Below are 24998 nucleotides of genomic sequence, written 5' to 3' on the forward strand. Positions count from 1 at the left end.
TCAAAGTGGTACAATTTAAAAAAAAAAAAATTTACAATGTTGAGGCGAAAATTAACCATTTAACAATTGTGTGTAACATGTCTGGTAAAGTCATTTGTGTGGCGGCACTTTTGTCCGAGGTAAACTGCATAACTGATGTAGTCTTTTCCATCATGCGCCAAAGGACAGCCTTTTCATTAGAAAAACATATGTTCATTTTAAAAAGGCAGAAGATTTTCATTTCATGAAAGCTACAAGATTGCTTAAGGGGGGGCAATTTATGACACAATACAGGTGCTCAGTACAGCCAGTTAGAACTAGCTGCTTTGCATAACAAGAATTCCCATAGGAAACGCGATGAGCATAACAAAGTATGTTGGTAACAAAAGAGTGTACTTAAGGAAGAAGACTAGAAAGTGAAGTATAAAAAAATGAAACAGCAAACCGTTTTTGTCTCACTCTTCCTAAAAACAATAATTTGAAATCTGAGACAAACGCAGAGAAATATATTTATAAAAATCTTTGTACAAATTTCAAAAAGCATACATAGCCTTGGAAGCAACAAAATATAACAAAAGAGAGACCAAATTTAATCTTTTGATGTACCAATATCTTCTGAAGTCTGTTTACATATTCTTTACAATTCTATCTCTTTTTGTTAGTTCAAAGCAGTAATCACAAAATATTAAGACCTGATCTACAACATTTAGGGCTCAAAAGAAAATGGCACATCACTATTACAATGAAACCTTACTGAGGTGCATTGATCTGGGCAACCAGCCTAGGGTGAATCTGTTCTGCTACAAGGGCACTTTCCTCAGGGATAGTCCTAATCTAAAACCACCTCCCCTCTACACTCCCCAAGTGATCTGGAAGAGCTTATATTAAAGACTTCCTTGTTTCCCCTTACCAAAACCAACTGGGAATGTTTTATTAACATTTTAAGGAACATGGGACTGATTCTTGCTCTTGTAGTTAAAGATGATTTTTCAGTTATTATTGATGTCCTTTCTTGTTCCTCAGTAAAGCAGTTCAGTAAGTATTTAAGGCTGCTGAAATTCCCCAGAAGAATGCTTTGGTACTCTGTGTTCACACAGCTCATACAAATGCTTTTACTACCTGTTGTCTCTTTTTTTTAGCATCTTTGAGGTTTTCCTTGGTTCATTCTCTCCGTCATGTGGACTCTGTAACCTCTCTCTGAAAGAAATAAACCAGAAAAAATTAAAAAAAAATGTAGACAGAGTTTTTCAAACCCTACCATTCTCTCTTAAACTAAATTAGTTTTGATAAGAGAAGAAAGGCGCGTGCTACATAATTATAACTTCTGCACTCCCTGGTTTCAGCTGCCTCTGTTGAGGCTGCCAAAACAAAGTTGCATAAACGTTCCTTTGTTGGGTCCCTGTTGCCTACACACGTATCCTTTGTCAGCTGTGGGAAAGGAGTGTGTGAAAAGGGTTGATGCCATCAGGGAAAGGAGCCATCTCCTGAAGTCAGTCCCAGGCTGAGGTCACTCAGGGGATAAATACTTTTCCCCAAAGGCCTGTGGCTCTTGAGAACCAACTGTTTGCTTTGCCTGTCAAGGGCATTTTCTCTGCTCAATATATCAAGCCCCAGTGACCAGCTGGCTGGTTTGATCTCCCCATAGTAGTCAGCTGGCATCTTTCAGGTTTGTAACCATTTCTTCTCCTCTAGTTAGCAGCATAGCATAAGCCAACTGAAACATCTATCAAGAAAATAATTGTTAAGAGCTGCTACCCTCATCAGCCAAAGACTGGCACTTGCCTTTGTTCCTGAAATAAAGGTGGAAATTGAAAGCCTAAATACCACAGACCATATTTTGGTTGCTACATGTCAGCCTAGTCCCATTGGATTCACTTGTCTGTGCTGATTTATGCTGTCTGTGAATCTAGTTTTAAAAACCTAGTTAAAGCAAATTTGTAAACAGTATTTCTTGTTTCTCTACCTAAGCTATGTATAAAATACATAGCAGGACAGACAAACTCAGATGATTTTCCTAAGTTTAAAAAAGAATAGGGGGGAAAAAAAGTCAAGTACACGTAAGAAGTATTAAGGAAGAAGCTCAGCTAGCACGGGCATTACATTTTGGGTCCGACTGACATATCTGCTTATGAAGTAGATTTTGTACTGCTTTGTATAGATGGTTTTTCACATGCAATTTTTTTAGCCTTTACTGTACCTGCATAAGCCAGAAGTCAGTCCAGGGGGCTCTTGAATATTTTCATGAGAATCATCTTTGTCTGCTGATTCTGGTGACTGAAAGGTCTTTCTTTTTGAATTTGCTTTTTCCCCTGAATTACCGAATGCATGTGGATTAAAAAAAAAAATAAGAATCACATATAGTAGAGCTTGTTTGGTTTTGATTAATGTAAAGCAAAAAAAATACACTCTAACACTTCATACATGTATGTTACTATTCCAAAGAAATCATTCCACTTTACATTAGTCTAGAATATTGTTTTTTTACCGTTGGTTACTTCTTACAGAGCAGACCTTGAACTTTCAGCAAACAGAAGAAAAGGCAATTCACAATTTTATGTGATTTGAATCAGAACAATCTGATGTTAAAAAGTCACTGTTTTCAGGTCCCTGAGCCAAGATTCCATGTGTCCCTGGGGTCATGGTGCCTACCAGTGCAAACAGCTCTGTATGCTTGACAAACAACCTGGGGAGAGAGACTTCAAAATTGTCCAAGTGAGTGAGCTGCTTTTCCTTTTTGGCCACCCTTGTCACCTTTCAGCATCTTTCAAATGTAATTCCAAATGTTTCTTTCTGATAATGACAGCAGGATTGCATGGCTCAAAGGACAAGAATTTGCACACTCCACCCCAAATACACCTAAGTATCTCTTGCATAATTAATTGATCTAATTTGTTAAAACTTCAGTAAATTCATATAAATATTTCAAGTTTCCCGATTCATAAGATTTTATTTGTAAGCATGTGTGTGGGAAGGCAATTCTTCCATTCTACCAGCAGAATGAAAGTTGGCTCTGCTGTCCTCCCAAAGACTTAGGAATTGAGGTGAAGAGAGTCGTTTCTAAAGAACATAATAAAGACATGAAAACTAATTTTGGTTTGAGCAAGGCAAAGCCTTATGTCAGTGGACACAATGCAATCTACTAGCTAAAGGACTGCTCTGGAGTGAGGAATGGTGACACCTATTTGTGGCTGTGCTACTGGCAAACTGCATGACCTTGGAAGACTGCCTCACTTTTCTACATCCCAATTAGGGAAACGAGACTGATAAAAAAATCTCTCCTGAAACTCCACTGTTTTATATTGCAAAATATGCACTGATATGTGGAATGATGAGGGTTTTTTTAAACAATTCAGGATTGTACCAACCTGCTGGCTTGCTCCTTTTGGAAGGCTGCTTCTTCACAGCCACTGGAACGCGGGCCAGTGCAGCCAACTCACTCACAAAGTCTTGCTCTGCTTCCTGGGCGCAAGGATAAACCATAAGTCAGTTAACACAACACAGCTTGGTTCTGTGTTAAGTTATTCTACATGTGGCATGACAAAAAAGGCATATGTCATTGCAGAAACACAGGAAACAATATGGCTAGCATCAGGGTAGTGTTTCCTACAAGACAGTGGTGAATCTTAGCACTGATTTCAACTAGGACAGCAAAGAGACCCTTACAACCTGTCTGATGTTTTGCCATGGACTGCTTCAGATCTGTGAACCATTTTACCCTGATTTACCTTTAGTTGATTCTCCAACTCAGTTTCTAGGTGATGCAATCCCAGCAGCTTCTGTTTCAGAGACACCAAACGAATTTGCTGCTGCAGTTCAAACTGAGCCAAAATCTTCTGCTGCAGCACCACCCTGGTCAAGAGAAATTTTCAAGTACCAATGTTCAGTTCAATGGAGGAATACAATCCCGGCAAAATGTGTTTAGAAGATTTTGTAGACAGAAAGGCTCATTAACAGTATCAGCCCCTCCAGCTTCTGCTGGGACAAAAAAAATTGCAGTAGATTTTTAGATAGATTTACTTAATTGAATAACCTGCCTTGGCTCTCCATGCTATACAAACTCCTTTTGGAGGTAGGAATTGCTGTAGGTTTGTGTTGTCCATGCCTGGACTTTGGGAGCTGGAATTAAGCTCTAATGTCGAAGTCTGCTTTCAAAATCATCGTATGTTTCTGAAGTCAGCTTTACTGTCTGCTTGCCAAAGAGACAAGCTGTTAGAAGATCAGGCGTGAGGATAAGGGATTAAGAATTAGGCATTTCATTCAGGGCTCTTCAGTACCAGATTGAGACTGAGACAAACATGGTAATTCAAAACTTGGCAACTGGGTGCATTGACAACTATATTTTTCACTTGTTTTATTTTGCTGGTTAGTGAATAATATTAATACAGTAGAACCTCAATGGCTGCAACTTTGCTGAACATTTATTTCTCCTGTTCTTTTGCTTGGTCTACTTTGAAGCAATGCTGTCAATCACCCATCACATTCCTCAGGGAAGGAGATAACACAAATTGGTTTTGACATGTACACATAATGAAGTTTCTGTTGTAATGGTCAATGCTTACAGAAGGTTAGCTTTCAAAATTTGCTTTTTGAACTCACACCCATAACCTTGCACCAAGGGCAAAAGGAAGTAAAACAATCTATGTTGACTTTAAGAGGAGTTATAAAAATTTATGGAAATTTTGACATTAATTTACACAGGAGTGGGATCTGTCTGTAAAAGAAATCATAATAACAATAGAAAAATGGGTTTGATTACTAATGGTTATGAGACAAGCTTAGATACTGAATAATTACAGTCTTCAATACCATATTTCTGCTTCCACGAAGGCCAATTTGATTGTATTTTTTTAAAGGCACTAGATTATGGGAGAAAAAACTGAGACAACAGTTAGAAGTTAATTTATATGTCAGAATAAATGATAAACTTGAAAATGAATAACTAACAGATGTTTTATGAAGCCCTTTATTACATGAATCCATTTCTATACTAATTTAAACAAGGACAAAAACCAAAAAGTGGGTAATGATTTATTTCAATTTAGAAGTAACAAAATATCTAAAAAAAGAATCAACCTCTTTACAATGTCAAAATTGCAGATACTCTGTTATTCTGGACAACAAACCAAGAATAAACAAATAAAATTATTACAAAAATGTGTCATGAGCATGCCAAGTTATACAGCTTTTCATGACAACTTATTCCTTTGGAATTGCAGTGCTTTTTGTCTGGACTCTTAAGTTTTATAAAATCAGTAATGAATTAAATATTCTATGATAAATACCATTTTTATTTAATTAACATTTGACAGATTCCAGTCTACATTTAGTGCAAGCAATCTTGATTGTCCAAGGCATTCACTGAAATCTTCTTGCCATTTTGAGTATTATTTATGCTTCAAGCATTTTCTCATTATGGTATAAGTTTCCTCAACAGCAAACTAACAAACACTTTGATATTCAACACAGAATAGATGGAACGTAATGAATTGGAATGTAATGAACATAATGAATGACAGCATTGTTTCCCATCCTACATTTCTGTTGAATTTCTTTTAAAACGTGGCATATGTGTTGGCATTGTTTTTCAAACTGTCTTTGTATAGTTCTTCAGTCTGTAATTAATGAACATCAAAAAGTTCATTCAGTAAGAATGTAATTCTCTGAGATCAAGGGGTAGATGTAATTTGGCAACAGATATTTCTTCTCCATCAGAGACAAATGTAAAATGCAAAGCCAAGACATTTTTTCACCTAGACATTTATATTGATCTGCAAAATCTCACAACATTTAAAGTCAGCAGTGCTGCTGCCTGTTCTTACCTTTGATGGACTGTGGATGATACGTTCAGGAGGCCTTCAGTCTGTTTTTCTTTCAATGCTAGTTCATTCTCTTGTTTCTTCTTAAGTTTGTTCCTTTTATCTCTTTCTGCTGAAATAATATTCTTGTAAAATCTGCTCAAAATTATAAACTCTGAGTTGTGGCAACCTTATTTCTTTTTTGCATCAGCACAAATTAATCCCTGTTCTAGGTAGTCCTTCCAAAGTCACTGCCTCTTAGGGATATCAAGTACTTCTTACACACTCTAGCTCTGTCACTGTGATCTGTTGCACAGACAATAGTTTGTGCATCATTTAGCTGAGATGGTAATGCCACTGAATTCTTATTCTTATCTACTCCTACTCTCCTAACTGATTAACATGGAATTCAAAGCAGAAATTTTATGAAAAGACCTTGATACCTTAAGCAAGAACTGTAATACCTAAATGAAAAATGCAACATAAAGAAAACCTCTGCACAGAGGCCACTTAGTCCTGGGAATGCCTAATTTCACTAGATGTCCCCTCATTTGATGGCAAAGTATTGAGTACTTTTGTGTATGCACACAGTCTGTGAGTAACTTGGTGTTTTTCTGATGACCAGGCTCCTGACTCTTGCCCCTGAAGTCCTGTCAACTGTGAAAGTCCTGTGAAAGCCAACTGTGTCCTGGGCTGCATCAAAAGAAGCATGACCAGCAGGATGAGGGAGGTGATTCTCTCCCTCTACTCTGCTCTCGTGAGACCCCACCTGGAGTACTGTGTCCAGTTCTGGGGTGCTCAACATAAGAAGGTCATGAAGCTGTTGAAGAGAGTCCAGAGGAGGGCCATGAAGATCATCAGAGGGCTGGAGCACCTCCCATATGAGGACAGGCTGAGAGAGGCTGTTCAGCCTGGAGAAGAGAAGGCTCTGGGGAGACCTTACAGCAGCCTTCCAGTACCTGAAGGGGGCTACAGGAGAGATGGGGAGGGACTCTTGGATCAGGGAGTGGAGTGATAGGACGAGGGGTAACGGCTTTAAGATGAAAGAGCGTAGATTTAGATTAGATACAAGTAAGAAATTCTTTACTGTGATTGAGGGTTGTGAGGCACTGGAACAGGTTGCCAGAGAAGCTGTGGATGCCCATCCCTGGAGGTGTTCAAGGCCAGGTTAGATGAGGCTTTGGACAACCTGGTCTAGCAGAAGGTGTCTCTGCACATGGCAGGGAGGTTGGAACTAGATGATCTTGAAGGTCCCTTCCAACCCCAACCATTCTATGATTCTAATACACCGGGTCACTGTTTTGTTTGTGTGTCTGTACTAAACTTTGAGTAACAGCATTCTGCACCTATGACTGTAATTCAAGTCATTACTACCAATAATAATAGTTCTACCACTTCTCTTTCAAAGATGGATATGGACTTACAGCCATTTTGCTTTGTTGATTACTTTAAACAACAGAGTTCTGTTATCTTTAAAAGCAATCTTTACAGTGATAATTAATTTATATGTTAAAAACCAAGAATTATATTTGTCAATATCATACGCACCTTGTAAAGATTTCAATTGTTGAAGCTTTTTCCCTTCATAGCTTTCTGTGATTTCTCCTAATTGCTGATAGTAGTTTTGCACCAGTCTGTTAATATTATTGCTGGTCACATACACACTCTCTACAGCAGTTTCCACCAGTCTCTCCTGTATTACACAGTACGAGTCACAATTCATTTTCTAAGTCAAAAACTGAAGTGTTTTGATCTGTCTAAAATTGAGGACACAAACTAATTTTGTATTTGCACACAAAATTGTAAATTTTGTGCTTTAAAAATGTGTCAGACAGAGATGCTGGAAAACAGGTATTTCTATTCATCCATTGAACATTTCAACATGAAAATTTACAGTAAAATCTTTCTAATGTGCTTCATTTCTATCTGGGAAGGGGTGATTTCCCTATCTGTTCAATCTCTATAGCCCATTTTACCTGTCAACCCAACTGCCAGCAAAGTAAATCAATACATGTAAAGCTGATTTATAAATGATTATGTCATTTAATTATTTATCTATGAATTAATATTAAGCTTTTAATATACAAATACTATTAACCATAAAACCCTCATCAACAGATAACCATCTCGTTTTCTTCCGCATTATTGTTATTTTCTGTCATCAAGAGCTCTCTCAAATTTTTTTTTATGTTCCAGAGTTTGGCCTAATAAAACCTATTTTGGCTTCTACATACATTTTAATAATCTGTAAATATTTTGCAAGGTATCCTCAGTTTTAACACAGGTTGTAATGGTCTCCTGCTAATACTTCTAGGCATAGGACAGTGCATAAATGAAATTGCCTTCCCTTTTAGCAAAGAAGCACTCATTTTGTTTGGAAAACCGCTACTGAACATTTCCATACCTTGAAGTCCTGACCATCATCTGAACTTCTTTTTCCAGCTTCCTGCTGGGCATGCTGCAGCACGGTCCGCCCAATCACCTGCTCCATGTGCTGCTGAAGAAACTGAAGAGCTTCTTGAATTTCTGTGACTAGCTGCTGGTGAAATTCTAAATGGGTTTGCTGTGTTTCTTCCTCAAGCTTCTCCTCCTCTTCCAGAATGTGGGACTCCTGGTAATCAGACAAAAAGATAGCATTGCCATTCAAATACACTGACAAAGACTTTAAAAGAAAGTCCTACACCCGTCCAGAATTTTACCGTTTTAATATTTAGAATAATTTGATTTCCAGTGAAAGTTTATGTACAGTCATTTAACACATTTGTCTTTGCAACAGAACTACTTCCCCTGTCATGACACATACAATAACAGCTGCATCCTGTCCTGTTAGTCATTTCCAAATGATGTATTCCCATCTTTGTGTTCTGTACTGTTGAATCTGGTCTTATTTCTATTAAAAATATAAACAATCTAGGTCAAATATCCTGTGTTCACTAAGGGATAATTGTGGATGCCTCGATAAAGTGCACAGGAACAAGGCAATTATACAGTTATGCACCTGGAATACTCATACAGTTTGTGGGGTCTACCTGAGAAAATGTTGGTATATTGGTACTTATGGCCCTTGGGAGAGGTCATCAACGTGTTTAATAGCACTTGGAAATCATCTGTGCTCTTGGTACCTACAGCAACCTGTGGTGGTGAGTTCTCCAGCTTAGCCATGCATTTCTTAATTTTGAACCAGACATCTAATAGCTTTGCTCAGTGCTCTCTTCTTATTAGAAATAAGAAATCAGAAACAAGTGAAAAATTGTTCCTATTCACATCTTTTATGTTAGTGTTAAAAGTTATGATGTTCCAGAAGACACCACTTTTTTAGGCTGAAGAATTCTAGTCTCTTGAGGTCTTTGGACCATCCTCACCACCATTTTCTATGCTTCTTTTTAACTTCACTTTCCCTCTAAACTATCTTCAGCACACAACAGTATACACTCACCACCGTGACCTGCTCTGTCTCCCTTACATGTATTAGTCTTCCATAGATTGCCTTCTATTGAGTTGCTGATGTTCCTCTTATATTAATAGTCTCATTTAAGGCTAAATAACATTAAATTATTCTGGGGGATTCAACAGCACCTATTTGATTCTCTCTTGGAAGTGAGAAATCCAAGTAGGAAAAGAACCTGCTCTGGACACATTCATCTGTGGAAAATAGTGACGTCCTTATTAATGCTGGGTTATTCTCACATGTCTTTATAGCTCAGACATGTTTTTGATTTTTTTAAACATTTAGAATATTATTAAACAGTTTTGTTTTGTTTTTTTTTTTCCAGAGACCCAATGTCAAGCTAGGATTCTTTAGTATTGTTTTAAATTTTATATTAAATCAACAGATAGACATTACACTATCTACCAGTCTAAAATTGGCACAAGCTCAAATTAAGTTTAGTTCAAACAACTTGGTATGTCTAAAACTCTAGTTGAGTCTCTGCAAATTAACCTTTTCCTTAACTCCTTATACATTGGCTCTAGTTTTATATGTTGTTAATAACATTTTTTTTTCTCTGACTTTTTGCAATTCCACACCTAGGCCCTACTTCTTTGGCAGCAGGGATCTTCTATGTGTATTTTTAGGCGCTTCTTTGTGAGATGGGTTTTAGCTGGCCTTGGAAAGAGGCTGTAAAGGAGAGAGGCCAAATGAACCGTAATAACTGGGGACATTTCATTTTTTTTAGGGAACACAGTGATTGCCTCAAAGTCCCTGTAGGAGCTAAGTGAGAAGGAGTAGTGGAAAGAAGTAAGAAGCACGTAAGAAGAGGAATACAGTCACATGAATTTCTATTTCATTATTTTATATTTTATTTCTTCTGAAGGTTAATGAGATTGTGAGATTTTCACACTTAACAGGAACTACTTCGTTAGAAGCATCAAATATGAAAACGGCAGCAGACTGAATTTCATTATTCCTCTTTCAAGTGAGGAATTAGAGTTTGTATTATGCAAATCAGAATTAGAGGGATGCACAGTATGATCTCTCATGAACTACACAGCGACAGCATGGGGCACAGAGCTACAAAGTGTTGGATGGGTTCAACTTCTATGTGCAGCAACAGTGGGGTGGGCAGGTGCTATCACTGATGACCACTAGGCAGGTCCTCTGAGGTTGAAATCTGAAATTTGGTGTTCTAGGTAAATATCCAATGCAGATAAGTAAATAACCAACAACACTTAATGGATTAATCCTAAAAAGCAGAGTCACAAACAGATTTGAAAGAGACCAGTGGGAATATCAAGTCTGAAAATCCCTTAAACTTTCTCCCATCTCCTTGACCTAAAGGAGACAGATTATTTGAAAGGATGATAGGGGAACGGATGTGGAGCATGTCATGGACAGAGGAGAAAGAAAAAAGAATTAAAAATTATGACAGTATAGAGGAACTTGTCAGGTGTCATGGAGGGAAGAATTTCTTCTGATGCTCAATTAAGCAATTTTCAAGTGCATATTACGATCTCTAGCAGAACTAGTAGGAACTTATCTTAATCTGAAGCAGTAACTTGTGTAGAAGACCTTTTTACATATTGGCCTGCCTTCTCTCATTAGTATTTTCATATAAAATAAACAGCTAAATAAGCTTGCTATGATAACACATATCCCAGATAGCTAGCCAGTAGATAAATTATTAGGGAATCTAAAATGTCTGCCCAAAATAAAACAGGCACAATCAGAGACCTCCTATGCCAGCAGCGGGTGCATCTTTCACAGAGTATTTTCCTTTCTATTTGGAACTTGAACATTTTTATTTTTTGAGACCTCCTACATCTACTTCTAATGCCAGATATCACAGCATGAGACCTCTGAAGAAAAACCACCTGAATACTTTACCTACCACTGCCTTCTGTAGTTGCCACTGGTCCTCATCCTGGCAGGGGGAAGATCCCTTCTGCGAGGTATGTTGCTCTCTCAGTTCCTGAAGCAAGCTCTTTTTCCTGGACAGTCTCATGCGGGCCAGGACTGCCATTCCAACTCTTCGCAGGGTTAACCTTGTGAGTACTGAACATAGCAGAAGTCGGTGTTTTTGCAATATATAGTTAACAGATCTGTAAAAAGGATCATTAAAAATCAATCAGCTAAGCTGTTTGCTGATTTGGCACATGTGTTCAGTAAAGTCATTGCTCAAAGATGGCAAGAGTTACTATTCATTCTGTGTAATATCTTCTAGTACAAAGGATGTCTTGGAGAACTGCTCAGATCTAAAGAATGATACTGCTGTGATAGACTTCTGTTACACTGAACATAAATTAAAATGGGAAGAAAAAAGACAAATAGCACTTTATAATTACATAATAAAAGTTGGGTTTTTTTAATAGGATACTTGAAATAAGATGAAAAGAGAATGTAATCAGAACTACAGGAAAGTTATTTCAAGAAAAGGCAGGACAGCATATCTTGGATTACCAAGGAGGCAACTCTGAAGAGACATTGAAGAGGCTAGTTTCAGCTGGCAGGGCAGACATGGCTTAAGAAAGTTTGTGGTAAACTTTAAACAGGAGAGAAAATTTTCAAGTTGATTCTGGACCAACTGAGTGAAATCTGTGTGTGTTTGGGATGACATTGTTTGTGCCTGTATCTAACTTGTGTGTATATGCAAGGCACCATGAAGTCTCTAGATACCTAATGCTAGGAAACACCCAAGTCAGAGAATGTGAAAATATAAGGTTAAACTGAAAAGTAGAGCCATAATAAAGGAGTGCAATGCCAATAATACCAATATTCCAAATAGAGAAGTCTTGAAAAGCTTTGATCTTTGGTAATGCGAAGACCATGGTGAATGATGTCATTTGATATCTTAAGGCAGATGATAACACAAAATTGTGGGTTTTTGAGACGTCTCTCTATCAAAGAGATGTTTAGCTGTAAAGATGGCATAAAACTAGAAGTTTCCTTGGTGAATATAGAGAATGCAAGAGAGGAGTCATTATCATGCAAAGCAATGGTCAATGGTATTCTAATAGCAGAAAGCAATGGTAGAGCTGAAGGGTGCTGGACTGAACATTTTACCTTGAAGAACACCCAACTCCAATGTGACATGCAGAGTGCAAAGAGAGGCTGGTGGTTCAAGATTAGACTCACTCACAAACATAGGAGTAGATACACAGAAAATACACTACTTGACAAATCACAGAAGACTACTGTTTCTACTTAACAGGTGACATGACATCTCTGTGTTTTTTAGATTTGTTTTTTCACACTCAGACAAAAAACTAGAGTAAATGCCTCTCTGTCTGAAGATGCTCGTAACCCCTCAACACTGCTTTCCACAATGTAATGTCCACAAGTTTTTATCTGTGCATGCAGCAGTGCAGTTTTACCCCACCCCTTCCAAACTTACTCATCACTGAGGCATCCTAGTCTGTTTACGACACCTTGAATTATCTTCTCTTGTTCCTCAGACAGGTGCTTTTGCATCACAGCAGACAGAGCATATTCCTTTATCCATAGCTAAAAGCAGGGGAAAAAAATTACAATTGTAAGGTACTCTAATTTCAGTCATTCTAGTCACCATGCTACAAAGCAGGGATTTATTAGATGATGTTTTGCTAAAAACAATCATCCCACTCTTTCAAGAAACAAACTCATGCCAAATTAAAATCATTCTACTTAGGAATATTTTTTCCTCAATGATCAAAGCTCACTGAAAAGAAAGGAAGGCTTTGCGCTGTTTTGGATCAGCCTTGAGCTGTCTCTCCTACAGATTTTCTGGTTTCAGCAACAGAGGAACAAGAGAAAAAGAATAATATAGCACAAAATATTGCATCAACTCTTATCAGCAGGTTGCAGTGGGCTTTTTTGGGGGTTTTTTTTGGTTTTTTTTTTTTTCACTAGTAGGGAATGTAGATTTTCACTTAACAAAATAAAAATATCATCTTCCATCACACTTTTGTGTATAGTACACCGCACTAATAGAAATGGAGATTGTGCGATTAAGTTTATGAACTGCAAGTTTACAGCTCCTTCGGAGTAATATTTAGATCAAAGAATTTAATTTTTAAATATTTTGATGGATTTGCCATTAGATTGTGAACTTTTGGAGATAAAGACTTAAGATTTTGTTTAGCATATTGTCAGAATGTAATGAACAACAAGCCATAAGATGAGATGGTTGTAAGACTCAAACTCTGTTACTGTGAGATGAAGAGTATATTTTAGGTTACACTGGCAGTTGGATAAACGCAGGCTGCCTGCAGACATATGCAGAGCCCCAAATTAAATATAATACTCAGGCTCTTGACAGCTTCATTTCATGTTGTAGCCTCATTCAGAACATGAGGGACTAAATTTTGTGTTATTGCAGAGAGCAAGGTTTCAGTTCGTCTAGCAAAGAATTAGATATGTAATTGCACTCTTGTTAGAGATAGGAACTAGGAGTGGTGCTGGGCCTTCCTACTGGATTTGATAGACTTTTCCTTGGGAAGCAGTGACCTGTGCAGGAGAGAGGCTTTATCTGCAAGCACAGAATGAACTCCCCAGGGAACTGCAGAACATCAGAAACCACATCACCTTTGGCTTTAAAATAAAAAGATTATTTATTTCTTGGATAGCACCTTCTCTGTTGTATATACAGCAACACTTGTAACTGACCCCTCTCCATGCAGAAACCTTATCAAACCACATGCTCCTGTGCAGGATGTCTGGGAAGGATGGGCAGGCAGTCAACAACAGGTGACAGATGGACAGAGTGCAGCTGAGCATGAGAAGCACAGCCTGAAAATCTGTATGGTGCCAGGGAGCCCACCAGGCTGCTCACAGAAAGAGCCACAAGACTTACCTGTGTAGCCAGACCTCAGCTGATTTGAGTTTAGGTAATTCTTAAAAATCACAGACCACAGCTGAGCACAGTGACTTCTCTGACTGCATGCTGCAAGTGTCAAATTAAGGTCTGCAGGTATCATCATGACAGATGGCAAATACTTGATTGAAGTAACAACTGTATCAGTATCTCCCTTTAGCAGCTCCGTGGATATGGCTTCCTACTGTTTCACACCTCTCTGCATATAGCTTGTAGATGCCTTAAATTGTGTATTTTAATGTCTCTTTTAGTAGTTAAAAGAAGGGCTGAAAATGACCTTTTGCTTTCTAGAAGTATTTTCCTTTTCACTGAGAACCTGCCTGTGGCTCAGACGCAGTCTCCCATCCTTTTTGGAGACCTAGTTACTCACTGAGAAGTTGCTCTTGAAGGGCCTATCTGCACACTTATGGCCAAACAGAATGTGGATTAAATCTGATGTAGATCACCAAGACACAGAAGATGGGATATGTTGTCTGAATCACAACTGGAATGGTAAATGATATAACGTTACAGCCAAGAACTCAAAATTTAGCACCTCTGCTGCTACCAGTATATCCTATCCAAAAAGGCACTCAGAATGATAACAAAACAGGGATTGTAGTTGTTCTTTAATGCTGTTTATGAAGAAATAGCCTAGTTCTGTAGTGGTGAACACAGAGCTTCTTTGTTACCTTTTCCATTGTGAGTACATTTCAGGTAAGCTGTATGCAAAATTTATAAAAGTTCCCATCAGCACCCTGAGACCAATGGAAAGCTCAGAAAACATCAGAAAATCCCTCCATGTGCAGTTATTAAACTAAACAGTAGAAGTACAACAGCCACATAAGTAGTAAGAGAAGAAAGAGGAAAGGAGGGGGATTATTACGCATTTAAGATGGGATGATAAATAAAGAGGATTAAGTTTTGGACCAAATATCAAGACATTCCTGTCCTTTGGAATGGCCTTACTTTGCTTGGAGACAGGTCAGTAGAGAGTGGAGAAAATGATGTTGCTGCAGACTCAGCAGCTGGAAGAGAGCTCAGGCTCTCTGATTCCTGCATTTAACCAGTAAAATCAGTGACAAAAGCATAATTTATGCTTGGGCGACCAAAGCTCCGAGGAATGTCTGGCTCCTTGAAAGGAAAAGTCATTTCAATCACTATGAAAAAGAGTACAAAATTAAGAGAAAGTCATAAAATGTATACCATGTCAAAACTGATAAGCAGATGCTTTCTGGGCATCAAGCAATGATGTGGGAATGGACAGAAATCTCACTCCGTTTTCTTCTCTGTAAGCTTCCCAGTGTTTTGCTACCTGGCAAGAAGTCCATTACAAGACCTTCTGGAGCACTGATAACATTAAATATTACTCTCTGGCAACAAAGGTGAGGAATATGCCTTTGGTAGGTAACAAAACCACCTCTCAAGCCACAAGGACCTTGACAGGCTGGAGAGGTGGGCCCCCTCAAAAGCCACAAGGACCTTGACAGGCTGGAGAGGTGGGCCCATGCCAACCTCATGGAAGTCCAACAAGGCCAAGTGCAAGGTCCTGCATGTGGGTCGGGGCAATCCCAAGCAAAAATACAGGCTGGGCGGAGAAAGGATTGAGAGCAGCCCTGAGGAAAACAGGAAAACAGCTCATGGTAGTGGGGTTGGAACTAGATGATCTTTAGGTTCCCTTCCAACCCAAATCATTCTGTCATTCTGTGAAATGGATAAAACATTTTGAGTTAGACCTCAGATATAACAGCAAATTAGACCCAAGAAAGCTCACTCTTTTTTCTGCAGCTCTCAGTTTGACATTTTAACATACATTCTCAGGAAACTGAAAGAAAGCAATTTCTCCCTAACAGCCTGTAGATGGGGTGTGATGCACACTGAATGCCAAGCAAGTACCTCAGCCTGGTGCAGCAGTCTGCTCCTTGTAACCACTGCCCAGGCAGGAGACCTTGTCTACAGAAATCATGAGGCAGGGGCTATGTGCAAAAATACTCAAAATTTATCTTCATTAGTCATTTATTCTCATTTGCCTCTCTCACATCCTCAAATGTGGAAGGCAAAAGTTACATACGAAATGGATTTTTTCTTCTCAATTCTAAACCAGATTCTGTTCCCCCAAAGGGCATCATATTGCAGATACGTATAAATGCCGGGAAAGATAATCTCAAAAAAAAAGCTGTTCAAGAAAATGGCAAAAATGTCTTTTTGAGCCACCTTGAAAAGCACATATAAATACCTTGCTGAAAAGCTTTCCAGCACTGGACTTCCCAAGTCTGTAAAGCAGGTGACTATGTAACTCTTAGTATAGTGCACTTATCAAGAGGCTAATGAAAGACAGATCTCCTGCTGCCCGATAAATTAAAAGGCCTGCCAATATGAATGTTGATTTATGGATCTGCTGTCATATCCAGCACTGTAACATCTATGGAATCTCCTAAATGGCATGATCACCTGTCACAAGTGACTTATTTCACTTCTTCTTTTCTTAAGGTGGAAATCAAGTGCTCCTTTTTGTAGGATGAAAGTGTCAGCTTATTGCTTAAATGTGCATGCTGCTGCCTTTGTACTAGGAAAGGGACAAGAAATGCACTTTGCATTTGAACATAATATGAGTTCTGTGATGTTTTTCAGACTTGTTCATACAAGAAAATCTGCCAGCCTAACTTTGATGAAATAGCTATTTACCTGCATTCTCTCTTTGGAGATATAGAAGACTTTTTGCGAGTTTAGTTCAAAACACTTCCAAAAAAGCCACACACATTAAGTTAAAAAAGCTACTTAAGCTCATGCAAAGAACATAATCTTGAGGAATCACACATTTTCCCACCGGAAGAGACCCTTGTCTCTTCTAGGAATTTATCCCACAGAATCACTCACCCTTATGACAGCTCTGTCTTATGTTGAATAAGGCCCAGTGCTGGTGACCCATGTGAGAGCAATGTGAGAGCTCTGTCATTGCTAGGGGAATTCCTCTATAACTCAGTAGTTACTGTTAATGATGTCAGCAAACCCTTTATTTTTTTTTTTTCATCTAGGAAGCCATCTGCTTTATATTATGAATGCTATGGTACACTGAAAGTGATGGATATTCAACTTCCTAATTTAAATAACCTATGCCTGGGCATGACTGGAACATCTGAATTCACATGCAATTAATCCATCATACAGTGCTGCCCAAAGAACTATTATCCAGCAACCCGGTGCTGGAGATGAACTAATTCTTTTAATCCCTTGAGAAAAAATCCCAGGGTATGGTTTCTCCACTCAATACTGAGCCCAGTGATAGTAACAGAGGAAAGCATAAATGGCCATTTTGGAACAAAACTTTAGACTTTAGATCTCCCCCTCTGTGGAGGGTCTACTAGCTGTTAAACAACATCCTTTCTGGCCCTGAACAATGGCTGAGGTTCAACAGGACAGTGGAAGGACCAGAGCAGAGGTGCCCTAACATGCACTGTGACTTCTGAGACTAATCATTAATTGCACAACAGAACTTCCTTCTCTGATTGTGGTTTTTAATGACAGCAAATACCACTACCGTGCTTTGAGCTCCATGCACTATGAGACATGCTTGTAGTGCACCTACTAGACCAGGCTGCTTAGGTCATTCCCACACAAGGACAGGCGATTTGTGAACCCTCAGTGAATGTGAAAATGAACAGCAACCTAGAGGTTTAAGACTGACAAGTCAGGTATTGAATCTAATCCTTGATAAAAAGGGGCAAAATAAAAAAAGTTGAGGTCAGACATTGTTTCATTAACCACTGAAGGCACAGGTACACCAAATTCAAACACTAAATGCCAGCCAGCAGTCCTAGAAAACAAAAAAGGCCTGCCTTTAACTTAAAGCACATGAGCAGGCTCATTGGCACCAGTTGTCAGTCCCAAGTGTATTTTAGTTTAGTTTGCTAGATATTCCTGTGACACAGAAACAGAAGAGGCAAGCAGAATTGTTCTTCCAAATAGTTGAGATAACAGGTGAGTTACTATACAGTAAATACAAAATGATCAGGGAGGTGCATCTTGTAAAACTCCAGATTAAGGAAAGAAGAGAAGAAAAAAGGAAATGGCCAAGAATTTCCAACGAATAATTTTACTTTTGTATTCCCAAGGGTGCTCTGAACCCAGTGGTCAGCAGAGTGGATTAAGTACACAGTTTTATGGAAAAACCCTAAATATGAGTGGGTGGAAAAGCTAAACACCTTATAGCACTCTGTAATAATCAGGGACTTAGTCAGTACCTTATTAACCATGCACTGGATTGTCCAGGCACTTTGGAGAATGAGGCTTGGGAAAAAAGGATTATTTTGCTAATGTTGAAGAACTCTGCCGATGTTTTATTTAAGAAGCTCCAATTACTCTATACATTGCAGCACACATTTGGGAAGGGGCACACCTGTGTATAGAGAAGGTCTTTCTTTGACTAAGCTGTGTTAGTCTTCAAAGCAGTGTTAACAGTGTCATAACACTGCACGAGTAAATTTAAGGTATATTTGAGTTCCAGCCTAATGCTGAAGATACCTGCCTCTGCATTTACTGTTGCTTTTCTCCTCTGGTGTCAGTGCCCCCTATGCTGGGCACAAACGGAGCAGGAAAGCTGGATGTGTGTTTCTTCACCTTCTCAGAGTAAAGAATAAGTTTCATATACAGTGTGTATTACATATTTCCAATTGTTACAGTGTTAATACATAAAAATAATTAGGAAATATTCATCATTGTAAGGCCTCCTTTCCTGTAAACTGTACTCACATGTACCCTCTCCAAACAGACCAGATGAAGGTTTTTTTTGAACTGTTTCTGTAGATGCTCAAGAGTTGAGGACATCAGACAGCAGCCTTGCCAAAAGATGTTTATGCACTGACAAAGCTGTCAAACACTGTGGACAGATGTTCTGAAACTACTCTCCGACTCCTCTCTGTAAGTCTACATGCACAGCATATATACTCACTCCATACTTCAGGTCAAACTGCCCATTCTGAGTCTGGACCTGGGCTGTACATTTATACACAAAATATTCCCCACAGATATTGAAGATTTTTTTCCATATCCCTGGTTTTAAACACTGAGGTCCCAGAACATAACATTGGTCTTACTTCTTTTTCTTGTAATAGCTGTTCCTGGAAAAGCTTCCAGCACCTCTGGTGATGGGTCTCCAATTTCTCCAGCTGAGGAACCAAATTCTCCTGCCATTCCTCTTTCAGAAGCTCACATTCCTTTACAGAGAGGCCGGTCACAACAGGCAGAGTCCGAAGAAACAGCTCCGTAACCAACTCCGCTAAAGCATGGGAAGCTTTAGAGTACAGCTCCTAATAGAGGGACAAAGAGGGACAGAGAGAGACAGGTGAGAAAGTGAACCCCTTGGCCCCCTGGAGCTGTTTCATTGCATGTCTCCATGGCACCAGTAAGGGAACCATGTCCCAGAGAAAACATTGGGCCAGAGACCCCTAGAGCTAAAATCCAGTGCCACTAATGCTTGGGTCAAAAGACCAGGTTTTGAAGATGGAACAACTTTAATGCTTTGGTTCAAGCCATACAAAGGTGTTTAAAACGCAATAGTGGCATAAGCACATGAAACCTTGAACATGCAATCACAATACAAAAAATATCTTGTTCTACTGACTATGGTGATGTGTTATAAAAACACTTTTTGAAAGTTGCTGCGGAAACAATCCTGTGTAGCACAACACCTCATAGGCACATTTGCAAAGGTGCTGATACGAAATGAATGAAGTCAAGAAAGAAGGAAGAGTTAAAAGAGAGGTACGGAATTTAGTTAGACAAAATTGACACAAATCATGTTAATAGTCGGTGCTCTGAAACATGCCACTTTTCAATGCCTTCTGGAAAGACAGAATTATTCAAATTCCTTCTGATGCAGAACAGGTTCAAACCTAGGAAAACAAACATCTTCTGGTGGTTTTATTAAAACTAGTCCCATATGAGTGGTTTTCAATTGCTGAGGCCGTTTCACTTGCAAGAAGAGTCTGTATGATTTAGTCAGATAGCATCCAAGCTATGAAGTCTGTTCAAAACATGTAAGTTCACAGTAAGTAAATACACAGTGATGATAGGAGCTGTGTTTGCAAACTTTCTACAATTTAAGATAATCCCTGAGGAGAAGGAGAGAGGGCAGGCAGCTTTCCCCAGAGGAAGAGAGAAAACGAAAACAGATTGGAAAGGTCACACGGACACTGCAGTACTCCAGCAGTATGAAGAGCTATATTAGAGTGAGTTCCACATAATCTTACCAGTCCAAAAAGCTTTATCACCTACTTGGTTTTGCTTTCATTGTAAATCACTGTTAGCCCTCTTGAAAACAGTTGTATTTGTTTCTTTTCCTTAAAACACAGCTCATACTTTTAAAACTCTTTTCAGCATTCCTGTTGCAAAATAAGTCTTATTGCCTTCTTTAAAATACGGGTTTAACTGTATTCTTTACGTGATCAACATCTAGAACCTCTCAAGAGAAACACAGACATATTTATCTAAATGTCAAAAACATTTATCTGCAGCTCATAGACATGAAAGTTCTAGTGGACTTGTCTTTTTTTAGGAGACACACAGGTATAATGTACTATTGTGTAAGAGCCCATTCCAACTGCTAGATATGGGATCATAAAGAATAAAGTAAGACAAAAAAACCCAAAGAGCACGTTAAATTGCAAAGTCAAGGAAATAAAAAATAATCAGAACTGAGGTTGCATGGGAAGTCTGGGTTTGTGCCCCCATAATGATAAATTTTGGGTTCACATACTGTTTCCACAAACCTTTATCTACTCCATGTTTAGGTGTATCAATACCCATTGAATAACCAGCTTTCTTAAAAATACTTATTCTTTATTTCTCATTTATTGTAAAATATCCAAGCTGTGCACTGAATACTAAATTATTATTTTCCTCCTGGGATCCCAGTAGGATGCTAATCACCATATTAATGAGCTGTTTCACAAACCATAAATAGCTTATCTTAACAGCTCCCCACAGTAACCTCTACTTATGGGTAAAATCAAGGCACAACACTATCAAAAGTGTTCACTGCACCTCTGAGATGAGCTGTCTTGATTTTTTCCACTCTCTTACCTGTATAAAGCATGCAGCATTTCCAGAACCCAGCTCCAACTGCCTTTGTTTAATCTCAAAGTGGTTTGAATTCTTGTAAATTGGGCTACAGATTTCTGAAACTGGATACTGGGTTTAAGTATCAGAACCAGTAGTCAAAAACACAATGATCAGATATCTAATTTCTGGCAACATACTCCCATTTCTAGCTATTGCTCCCAATCTGTAGGTGACAGTATCATTAATGTAACATTTGCGACAAATGTTCATCCTATGCTGAAGGATGGATCTCTCCTACTCCTCAATTATTAGTTACCTGTCCTTGTTAGAACAAGAGGCAGGATTTATACCATCTTAATCATCTGTGTATTTGTGGGCCTGGCTTAGCTTGCCAACACTAATGCAAAATGGTTTGTTTGAATTCTCTCTTCTGATCCTATTTATTTGAAAATTCAAGTCTCCAAATTCTGGGATTTAACATAAGCTCAAAGATCCTTTGTTTCTAATCTTTGTATCCTACACAACATTTAAAGAATGATCACTCTATCTCTGTAAACCATCTCTTCTCTGAGCTTTACTATCCTTTCAGGAGAAGTTAATTCTCCTACCTTTACAGGGTGTTCAGAGATATAAGAATTTCTCTTGGGTCTGAAATAGTTCAGAAGCAGTCTAGAGGAGTTTGTGGCATTTCTACTGCAATCTCAAAAGATCTCAGGCAGGGTGTTACGGAACTCTATTCATAAACAAACGAGAGTTCCACCTATGGCAGCTAAATCACTTTGCAACACATTCTGCTGCGGAACTGATAGCATTTCCCTGACATGCTGACAGCACTGTATTATTATTTACTAGGAAATCTTTTGCACAGAACATAAAGAAAGTATTTTGTTACTTGCCTTCATGCCATTCTGTTTAAAGACCAAGTGAAGAGAGTTCAGCTTGCACTCCCTGAAGCTTCAATTTATACTGTATACTTACCTTTGGCACGACCAGAGTGGGTACACAGCTACCCAGGAAAAATGTGACTTGGTCCTGTCCCCACAGAATTACTTACCTACATCACCTCATTAATGTGATTGGCCAAGTTATCTTTAGATCAAAGATGCTTAACTATTTGTTTGCAAAATACTTCATGGCCCTCTGCTGAAACTGGTATACGAAAGGACAAGAAAGGCGGATTAGAATTCCAGAAGCAGTTTTTTACATCAACAGTCCCTTTAAACATGAAAATGCTGGTTGAATACATGGAGGGGAAGCAGGACTAAAGCAGTATGTTTACATCTCACATATGTTACAAACTGTCATGCAAAGCAACAGGAAGCCTGGTCAGCTGCTGTCAGTCCCTGGGACAGTGAATTTTAACAGGACTGACCACTTTCCCTTTAAATTCTGTTAGAAATTCTCCTCTGTGCAGGACACAAATCCTGTACTTACTGGTCTCACCTGTGGTCCTGGATCACAAAATAAACTACTGTCAGTGATGACTATCAACATACAAACTTTCTTCAGGGAATCACTGGCTGCTGGCTTTGATCTGAACACATAAGCATATGGACATTAGGCCCCAGTTAGTCCCTGCAACCCAGACCCTGACACAACAGTCTGTTCTACCCAGAGGACGTGCAACACATACAATACGGTGGCTACGCGGTTAATGCAGCACTTGAAAAAAATGCAGTGGAATGGCCTTTTAAAATTTGGTAGGGGAAATGGTAAGTCTACACTCAGGAAAGACTGCAGATGTGGCTGAATTCTACCAAAGTGACACAAGCTAACAAAGTACTTCAAACCTATTTGTACTCTAAGGAACGTACTTGATCTGAAACAGCGATAAAATCTGTCTGTGAACAGGGACAGCACGCTACATATCAAAAAGCTTATTTTAAAAAAAAAAAAGTTAAGAAATCCTACTGCTTCCAGGATCTTATTTTTGGACTAGAACCCCTATAAAATAGTTTTTAGAAGCTTCCTGATATGCCATTTCTTGCTTTTAAAACTTTTACTTAATGAAATTTATTCAAAATGATTCCATTAATAGGATAGCTGATTGCAGTGTTGAATGAACCTGTTTGTAGTACCTGGCAGTGAATCTCAAAGCTTTTCAAAAAATCTCCAGAGAAATTCATCAAGCATAAAGAAATACCATGGGGTATACGAAGAAATAAAATGGGCTCAGATTAAAATGCTGAGTGCATCTGAATTTCAAACAAGGCAATAAATACATAATTTTGTCAAAAACCATGGGAAATATACAGTTTATCAGATTTCACTACAAAATCAAAGAACAATATTAATGCTGTCCCTCAAACCCAAATTATTAAAAGGTTCCTACATGCAGATGAAAATACAGTGAAAAATGAATTTGTGAAGCAGGAAAATTTATTTAGAAAGCCTGGTTGTACTGTATTTTACATGCCAGTCACTGCCCAGTATATATTATCTCCAAGAGGCAACTGCATAGCTCTTTGTTAACTTGTGATAGCCATTTGTTAACATATGATACCACAGCATCTCATTAAAATAATTAAAATTTCTAGTCAAGGCTGTAGAACATTCTTGCATGTATCTCCAGAAGCTCAATGGCTAGGACACTTGTTTGGGAGGTAAGAGATTCATCTCCCAACCCATATGGACTCTTACTAAGGACAGAGATTCAATACTCGAATCATACATCCCATAAATACTCCAAACGTTCTTGGACACCACTGGCCACTAGAAGATACTTCACGTTATAAACTCATGCTAAAAGGGGAAAAGCTGATTTCCTGTACTTCTTGTCTTCCACATGAAGAATTCTAGAATGCTAACTGGAAAAAGAAAACAGTGCCGTGCCTTTAAGCATACTAACACCAATAAAACAATGACATTGAAGTCATCCTTAGCACAAGCTAATTAAAAAAAGTTTGATTTTGATGCATTTAAAATGGAGGCTCATTGAAATTCCAGTCTTGCCCCCTTACTGGTCCTTGATTTACTCAGGAGGCAGTTTCAGTCTCTTCTTTCTGTACTCCCTTTTTACAGATATGCCTTTGTAGATAAGGTTATGTCCTTTACTAGATCTAACTATTAACAAATTGTGAATCCATATAGAGGTAAAATACAGTTTCCTATGCAATAAGGCAAGAAGCAGAAGCTATCCATATCAGGCATCTTGTATCAGCTTTGACAGAAATGATCACATCAAATTTAATCAGTGCCCAAACCCACAACTAGACTGAGCTCGCATGGTAAGAGTTCACAAATTTAAGCTATTAGGTCATGCTGTTTTTCAGCCTTTTTGGGGTAAGTCACAGGGCAAAATTTTCAAAAGTGAGTATCTGAGGTGGAGGTCTCTTGATATGGATTTCCACCTGAGACAAGCTGTGGGTGATTCACTTTGAAAACAAGCTAGCTCTTGGTACCCAAAAATGCAGTTCACTCTCAGAAAGGCATCCCTAACTGTATCTCATGTTAATAAAATTACATAAGGAAAGTAATGAAAGAGTAAGTCTCTGAGAAACTGTACTTTTTATTTTGACAAAAATAAATTTTCCCCTTTTATTAACAAAGGAAAAAATCCCATATTTTTCTTCAACCTCACATTCATGTTTACCCATTCACAAAATGTTTATTGCCTTGCCTGTTGATAATACTTATTATTGAATATCTTTTAGTCTAAAATCCTGTGCATTTCTGTGTTCTGTCAAGTCAAATGAAATAACATTCTGGTGAACTGCTATCAGCAAAGGGAAATTATAAATGACAGCAAATTGTGTGTTTTTATGGTTTTGATGTTAAGGCTGAGGAAAAATAATTATGTTACCAGGGACTATGTAATTCTGAGCTGTTAATTGATTTCCTTTGTGCAATCTGCATGTCTCTTCTCCTAATAATGAACTGTTAAGCACCAACCTCTTTT

The 24998-nt window shown here is 38.4% G+C and overlaps 1 protein-coding gene across 1 annotated transcript in view; it reads right to left on the reverse strand.

The window, feature by feature from the left end:
• Nucleotides 1-1061: 1061 nt before the first annotated feature.
• Nucleotides 1062-24998, reverse strand: part of LOC104465100 (ellis-van Creveld syndrome protein-like) — a gene marked incomplete at its 5' end in the record, with an annotated part of 31657 nt that continues 7720 nt past the window's right edge. The window contains 10 exons of the mRNA XM_010078015.1: nucleotides 1062-1176; nucleotides 2177-2288; nucleotides 3345-3438; nucleotides 3705-3828; nucleotides 5799-5907; nucleotides 7323-7467; nucleotides 8179-8385; nucleotides 11102-11312; nucleotides 12605-12714; nucleotides 19135-19347. Of these exons, the coding sequence (XP_010076317.1) occupies nucleotides 1095-1176; nucleotides 2177-2288; nucleotides 3345-3438; nucleotides 3705-3828; nucleotides 5799-5907; nucleotides 7323-7467; nucleotides 8179-8385; nucleotides 11102-11312; nucleotides 12605-12714; nucleotides 19135-19347 (1407 nt within the window). The remainder of the gene's footprint in view (nucleotides 1177-2176; nucleotides 2289-3344; nucleotides 3439-3704; nucleotides 3829-5798; nucleotides 5908-7322; nucleotides 7468-8178; nucleotides 8386-11101; nucleotides 11313-12604; nucleotides 12715-19134; nucleotides 19348-24998) is intronic.

The sequence above is a fragment of the Pterocles gutturalis genome, unplaced genomic scaffold (assembly GCF_000699245.1).
Source record: "Pterocles gutturalis isolate BGI_N339 unplaced genomic scaffold, ASM69924v1 scaffold23403, whole genome shotgun sequence".
Lineage (NCBI taxonomy): Eukaryota > Metazoa > Chordata > Aves > Pterocliformes > Pteroclidae > Pterocles > Pterocles gutturalis.